The sequence below is a fragment of the Hyperolius riggenbachi genome, chromosome 2 (assembly GCF_040937935.1).
Source record: "Hyperolius riggenbachi isolate aHypRig1 chromosome 2, aHypRig1.pri, whole genome shotgun sequence".
Classification (NCBI taxonomy): Eukaryota; Metazoa; Chordata; class Amphibia; order Anura; family Hyperoliidae; genus Hyperolius; species Hyperolius riggenbachi.
In genome coordinates, this window is record NC_090647.1 from 14,836,145 (window position 1) to 14,844,141 (window position 7,997).

A 7,997-nucleotide genomic window follows, 5' to 3' on the forward strand; every position below is an offset into this window, starting at 1 on the left:
CACTGTGAGCAGGTGCCAGGTCGTGCTGAAAAATGAAATCTTTATCTCCATAAAGCTTTTCAGCAGATGGAAACATGAACCCACTTTTGAACCAGAAACAGCGGCAGAAGCGACTGACCTGGGCTACAGAGAAGCAGCACTGGACTGTTGCTCAGTGGTCCGAAGTACTTTTTTCGGATGAAAGCAACTTTTACATGTCATTCGGAAATCAAGGTGCCAGAGTCTGGGGGAAGACTGGGGAGAGGGAAATGCCAAAATGCCTGAAGTCCAGTGTCAAGTACCCACAGTCAGTGATGGTCTGGGGTGCCATGTCAGCTGCTGGTGTTGGTCCACTGTGTTTTATCAAGGGCAGGGCCACTGCAGCTAGCTATCAGGAGATTTTGCAGCACTTCATGCTTCCATCTGCTGAAAAGCTTTATGGAGATGAAGATTTCATTTTTCAGCACAACCTGGCACCTGCTCACAGTGCCAAAACCACTGGTAAATGGTTTACTGACCATGGTATTACTGTGCTCAATTGGCCTGCCAACTCTCCTGACCTGAACCCCATAGAGAATCTGTGGGATATTGTGAAGAGAAAGTTGAGAGACGCAAGACCCAACACTCTGGATGAGCTTAAGGCCGCTATCGAAGCATCCTGGGCCTCCATAACACCTGAGCAGTGCCACAGGCTGATTGCCTCCATGCCACGCCGCATTGAAGCAGTCATTTCTGCAAAAGGATTCCCGACCAAGTATTGAGTGCATAACTGAACATAATTATTTGAAGGTTGACTTTTTTTGTTTAAAAACACTTTTCTTTTATTGGTCGGATGAAATATGCTAATTTTTTGAGATAGGAAATTTGGGTTTTCATGAGCTGTATGCCAAAATCATCAGTATTAAAACAATAAAAGGCTTGAACTACTTCAGTTGTGTGTATCTGAATCTAAAATATATGAAAGTCTAATGTGTATCAGTACATTACAGAAAATAATGAACTTTATCACAATATGCTGATTTTTTGAGAAGATCCTGTATATTCAGCATGTTTTGTGGGTCATACTCCCTTCCTCAGAAAAAAAGAGTGCCTGTAGATCAAAAACTAAACATTGTGCCAATAATACATTCACCCCATTCTATAAACATAATATACATCAACTTTATAAAAAAAAAAACATACTTTGTGAAGATGACATATGCCCTCACTTTTATAGCTGTAACTTAGATACTGTAGCTAGACAGGAACACATATTATTTTTTCTAAAGATAATAACAATACTCTATTCAATGTCCTCTCTTAAAATCACTTTATCTATGATAATCATTTAAAGGAGTAAATTACAGGGAAAAAATTTTACTCTGCTTTATGAATCTTTACAATTTTTTTTAGAATAAATAATATGTTCTGCATATTGTATATTACACTTACTTCAATAAACCTTTATCTGTACCATAAAACACGTAATCCCAGAATAAAAACATGTAAATGCATTCAAAGTATTACATGAACTCAAAAAATACTGTATTATTTGTATATGTTACGGCCAGAACCCAAAGTGTGGCCACTTCGGATTCTGGCCGGCCAATTTGCGAAGTGGCCGCAGCGCAGCGGCCAATGTTAGAAATGGAATGTTTACACTTATTTTACGGCTGTCTCGCTGCGGCCAAATGTATTAAAAGTTGCTTAATTTAATTAAATATAGCCGACGGCAATGAGATAGATGAAGCCGCCGGCTTTCGCACTGCCTCCTCCTCCTCTCCTCCCCCCCCCCCCCCCCCCCGACTCTCTCCTCTCCCTGCCTCCTATACGACATACGGAGCAGCCGGGCGGGGACACGCGTGTTCCCGAGAGTCGTTCGTCGCGGCAGGGGAATCCTGCCGTTCCTGCTGAGCGGGTGCTGGCAGAAGCAATGTCTGCAGCCTCCCCACTCTGCTTCCCCTGCCGCGACGAACGACTCTCCCGGCTGCTCCGTATTGTATGGAAGGCAGGTAGAGGAGAGAGGCGGGAGGGGGGGAATCGGGGGGAGGCAGTGCGAAAGCCGGCAGCTTCATCTATCACATTGCCGCCGGCTATATTTAATTAAATTTAAGCAACTTTTAATACATTTGGCCGCAGCGAGACGGCCGTAAAATAAGTGTAAACATTCCATTTGTAACATTGGCCGCTGCGCTGTGGCCACTTTGCAAATTGGCCGGCCAGAACCCGAAGTGGCCATACTTCGGGTTCTGGCCGTAACATATACATTAATTAACATATCTCAGGTTCCAGAAGATATACAGTAGTGAGTAGTGTGAATTTTGTCTAAAATTATGTAATCCCTTCGTAAACTTTACATGTTTCGTAAATTATGAATGCAGTCGGCATAAACCAGTAGGCACAAGACACATTTTTTTTTTCAAAAAGACCCTGCAGTTTTTTTTTATTTTTAAAAATTCAAAGAAAATGTTTTTTTAAACTCTGTAAAAATCACATTTTGCTGCAGTGCAGTTTAACCACTTTATCCACCACTACAGTCTATCTCCGTCCTCTGTGACTTCATCTAAGCCACGAGTCAGTAGATATACGTCTTGTAGCAGAAGCAGTGCTGTGCAGGATTGGGCTTGCTCCTGTGCACATTTCTGCCACTATCTGATGCAGCACTAATTGGTGAACGGGAATATATGTTTCCTGAGCTAATGAGATTGATTTTTACTAGTAGAAATACTTTTATTTTCACATTTCATAGTGAAAAATACACTCTGTACCATTATTTCAGAATCAAATATCCTCACCATAAATTGTGACAGGAACATAATCTAATTGATTATAATCTATAATCAGGTTTTGTGATAAGCGGTAAGAATAGCCAAACAAAATGTGTCTTTTTTATCCACAGTTGCACTTTTTATTTTTAAACTGGAATTGGTAAAACAGAGAAATAATGTGTATTTTCTATGTTTTCCAAATAAAATTCATAGAAAACAAAATTGTTTGAGGGAAAAAATGGCATACAATGAAAGCCTAGTTTGTCTTGAAGAAAAAAACAATATATATTTCATTTCTGTGTCATAAGTAGGGATAAAGTTATTTCTGATTAAATAAGGACATAGCTAAACTGTCAACACTGCTCTGGTCCATAAGTGGGAAAAAAGGTCTGGATGCGAAGTGGTTAACATATACAAGTTCCACATGCTGTTTACACATTGCATACATTTTAAGAACGGACAGCATGGGATCTCCCTCCCAAACCCCCTTAACCCCCGGCATCCAAGCAGGCTGGCATAGCCAGAATTCGGAGCACAGATCACGTGGGACTCCACACCCTGAACCGCATGGTCCATGATGCTGGGAGACTCTGGAACAGAGGGGCGGCAGTGCCTCCTCCAAAGCCCTTATCCATACAATGGACAAGATGCTCTTCCCCACCTCTGGTGCCCAGGAAAGGGTGGGGGCCCAGCAGGATCCTGGTGGAACCTGGGGGTCACCTTTAATGATGGTACCCCTAGATGCCTGCCCCACCAAATGAAATGGGTATAAGGGTATTAATATACCCCTTACCAATTTCCACAAAGGGTCAAAGTCTAATAAAAATGTAACAGCAGACCTTTATTCTTCTTAATTGATCTTTGAAGATCCTTGCTGCACATCCACCCACATTGATTATTTAACTCTTTGTGGAAATGCTAAAGGGGTACATTAGTATGCTTATACGCATTTGGGCATCTAGGGTCCCATTGTCAAATGGAACCCTAGATTCCACCTTGAATCCCTCAGGGCCTCCATCTCTTCCTGGGCACCAGAGGTGGAGAAAAGCCCTTTGCCCCTACCCCATACCATGGACCATATGGGCTGGTATAGCTCAGGCATCAAGCCTCATACAGTATAACCCCTGAATTCTGGCTATGTCAGCCCGCATGGGTAACAAGAGATTTAAGAGGATCGGTGGGGGGACCCTACGCTTAATATATAAAATTTGTACTCAGTATCTATTAAAGTGTACCATAGCAAAATTACTTTTAATTTTCAAAAATCGGTTTTCTCAAACAAGGTCTTTTTGAATTTTTTTTTTTTTGCCTTGTTTCCATAGAATCAGTTTTCACATTGCCTCTTCAGACAATAGGCATGTTGTCCAAATAGCATGGTGGTACGATTCTGGACGACATGCTGTAGTTTTCCATAGTACGAAGCAGGTATGCATTCTGCCACGTCCCATCGCGGAGAGTAGAAATAGGGCATTAGACCCTGAGAACTGCAATATTCTATCTAAGAGTCTGTTTTTTCAGATTTGTAAACATTTTATCAATCTTCTGTCGAATCTGTTTGGTTTTTATACTGTAGATAACTGGGTTGATCACTGGAGGAAATAGAAGATATAAATCAGCCATCAAGATAAGGAGAAGGTGAGAGTTGTTGTTCCCAAACCTGTAGACCACCGTAAGTCCAATTAGTGGGATGTAGAACAAGAGCACGGCACAAATATGGCAGACACAAGTGCTGAAGGCTTCATTGGCCCTAATGTTCAGAACGGCCTTAAGTATCAGTATATAGGAGAGAATGATAAACATGGAGTCCATCCCCTTGGTCATTAATACAGCTACCAGCCCATAGATGTTATTGATGGTGGTATCTGCTCCAGCTAGTCTGATAACATCTTGGTGGAGACAGAAGGGAAGGGACAAGTTGTGACTGTGGCTGAATGGAAATCTTCTGGTGAGAACTGGGAGAGGGATACCCAAACACAGTCCACGTAAAGCATTTGCAAGCACAATCCTCCCGATAACTGGATTGGTTAAGATGGAGGAATATCTCAGAGGATTCCAGATAGCAATAAGCCGGTCTACTGCCATAGACACCAAGACTCCAGACTCCATGGCAGCAAAGGCATGGAGAAAGAACATCTGGGTAAGACACAGGTCAATATGGATCTGGTGGTGATTAAACCAGAAGATGCCAATCATTGTAGGCAGGGTGGTGAGTGACACACCAATATCAGTTTTGGCCAACATGGCGAGCAAGATGTACATGGGCTGGTGGAAACTCTCCTCCATCTTAATGAGGACCAAGATGGTAAAATTTCCAAAAAATGCCACAATGTATAAAATACACAGAGGAAAAGAAAGGAAATTCTGATGATCTTCTAGTTCAGGAATCCCACTCAGAACAAAAATTATGGAAATATTACCAGAAAATGCCATTGCTGTTTAGGTCTCTGAAATAAGAAACACATTTAAAAAACAGATATATGTGAGTGTCTTTTTGGAGATAGATACAAAAAGAGAGGGGCGCTCTGAGACTCCCAGAAAGACAAAGGTACGTTCCAGCAGGAGAGGTCTCACCTGGTTCTCGTTTGGCCGGCACCTCGTACGCAGCCACGGTGAGTTTGTGTCCCTCTATGCCTAGCCGGGGAACACCTGAATACTCCCGAACACCCCACTTCAGCACCATATCAGCACCAAAAACGTGGACAGGGTCAGGGGGAGGTCACCACTTGTGCTTTACGGTGTGTTTCATGTGACCCCAATACTTCCTCCTTCCAAAGTCAGAAGGAGGAAGAATGTGTGTCACCTGGATGCACCGTGAAGCACAAGCAAAGACCGCCCCCTGACCTGGTCCACTTGTTCGGTGCTGATATGGTGCTGAAGCGGGGTTTTCGGGAGTATTCGGGTGTTCCCAATTCAATATGCCAAATTTGAACACCAACACAAAGGGCTGGCTCACACTGCAAGAGCTTTTTCTAAGCACTTGTGGTCTTAAAAGCTCTTGCTAATGTAATGCTATGAGCTTGTTCTCACCTGAGCATTGTGATTTTATGAAAACACCTTGGAGTAAAGAAGGTTGCATGAAGCAGCTGATTTGTATGCTAGCTGCCTGATGTTACGCAAGGGGGTACCTCTAGAGTTGGTCAAGCCAGTAAAATACCAACAACTAAAGTAGCAACCCTGAGGCACACAAGAAAAAACAGACTACACCTACCCCAAGAGAATTCGGAGGATAACTGTACCTACCAGTTGCCTACCAGTTGCAGATTTGGAGGACATCTCTGTACAGCCATATATAGCCTTGTGATTCAGGCTGTATCGGGCTGGTAAGCCTCTTTACTTGTTTTTGGTGATTGGTCACTAAAGAGTGTTGACATCGGGTGGCGTATAACCTCTGAGATGAATTTAAGCGCGGATTATTTTTAAACAATTGAGACTTGGGACAGACCTATTTTATCAGCTGTTTTTTAGATTTTATGCAGGTGCTGATTTTGCATTTTTTAGATTTGAAAATTATGGTTTTGGTTGGAGTTTGGCTATAAGTCTAACCAAGTACTTTTGACATTTAATGCTCCTAAATTCTTCTATTCCCTATCTCCAAAAAATTCAAAGGAAACGTATGAGGCAGTGAGGAGACCCCCAGAGGCGCAATCTGGCCACCTAGTATTCACTCGGCTGCTCCCAAAAAAAGTCCACTGTAAAAACATACAAAAAGAGAGGGGCACTCTGAGACTCCCAGAAAGATAAAGGAACGTTCCAGCAGGAGAGGTCTCACCTGGTTCTCTTTTTTCCGGCAATCTTGGAAGAAAACCTCTTGGAGACTGCAAAAGACTTGAGACTGGGGCGGAGGTTCACCTTCCAGCAGGACAAAGACCCTAAACATAAAGCCAGGGCAACAATGGAATGGCTTAAAACAAAACATATCCATGTGTTAGAATGGCCCAGTCAAAGTCCAGATCTAAATCCAATCGAGAATCTGTGGCAAGATCTGAAAACTGCTGTTCACAAATGCTGTCCATCTAATCTGGCTGAGCTGGAGCTGTTTTACAAAGAAGAATGGGCAAGGATTTCAGTCTCTAGATGTGCAGAGCTGGTAGAGACATACCCTAAAAGACTGGCAGCTGTAATTGCAGCAAAAGGTGGTTCTACAAAGTATTGACTCAGGGGGCTGAATAATTACGCACACCCCACTTTGCAGTTATTTATTTGTAAAAAATTTTTGGAATGATGTATGATTTTCGTTCCAGTTCTCACATGTACACCACTTTGTATTGGTCTTTCACGTGGAATTCCAATAAAATTGATGCATGTTTGTGGCAGTATTGTGACAAAATGTGGAAAACTTCAAGGGGCTGAATACTTTTGCAAGCCACTGTATATATATATATATATATATATATATATATATATATATATATATATATCTCCCTATATATATATATATATATATATATATATATGTCCCCAGAGGAGCTCACAATCTAATCCTATCATAGTCATAGTCTAATGTCCTACCATATTATTATTATGTATTCATATAGCACTGACATCTTCTGCAGCACTTTACAGAGTACATAGTCATGTCACTGACTGTCCTCAGAGGAGCTCACACTCTAATCCTACCATAGTCATAGCCTAATGTCCTACCATATTATTATTATGTATTTATATAGCACTGACATCTCCTGCAGCACATTACAGAGTACATAGTCATGTCACTGACTGTCCTCAGGGGAGCTCACAATCTAATCCTACCATAGTCATAGTGTAATGTCCTACCATATTATTATTATGTATTTATATAGCACTGACATCTTCTGCAGCACATTACACAGTACATAGTCATGTCACTGACTGTCCTCAGAGGAGCTCACACTCTAATCCTACCACAGTCATAGTCTAATGTCCTACCATATTATTATTATGTATTTTATAGCACTGACATCTCCTGCAGCACATTACAGAGTACATAGTCATGTCACTGACTGTCCTCAGGGGAGCTCACACTCTAATCCTACTATAGTCATAGTGTAATGTCCTACCATATTATTATTATGTATTTATATAGCACTGACATCTTCTGCAGCACATTACACAGTACATAGTCATGTCACTGACTGTCCTCAGAGGAGCTCACACTCTAATCCTACCACAGTCATAGTCTAATGTCCTACCATATTATTATTATGTATTTATATAGCACTGACATCTTCTGCAGCACTTTACAGAGTACATAGTCATATCACTGACTGTCCTCAGAGTCCATTGAGCTGCTGT

General features: G+C 41.7%; 1 protein-coding gene across 1 annotated transcript; it reads right to left on the reverse strand.

The window, feature by feature from the left end:
* Positions 1–4,220: 4,220 nt before the first annotated feature.
* Positions 4,221–5,156, reverse strand: LOC137544617 (olfactory receptor 51G2-like). Its single transcript, XM_068265711.1, has one exon. It carries the CDS (start codon positions 5,154–5,156, stop codon positions 4,221–4,223), a length of 936 nt encoding a protein of 311 aa, XP_068121812.1.
* Between the last annotated feature and the right edge of the window lie 2,841 nt (positions 5,157–7,997).

Excerpts from the sequence above, each read along its gene's own strand:
- LOC137544617 (XM_068265711.1), bottom strand. The coding sequence starts at position 5,156 with ATGGCATTTTCTGGTAATATTTCCATAATTTTTGTTCTGAGTGGGATT.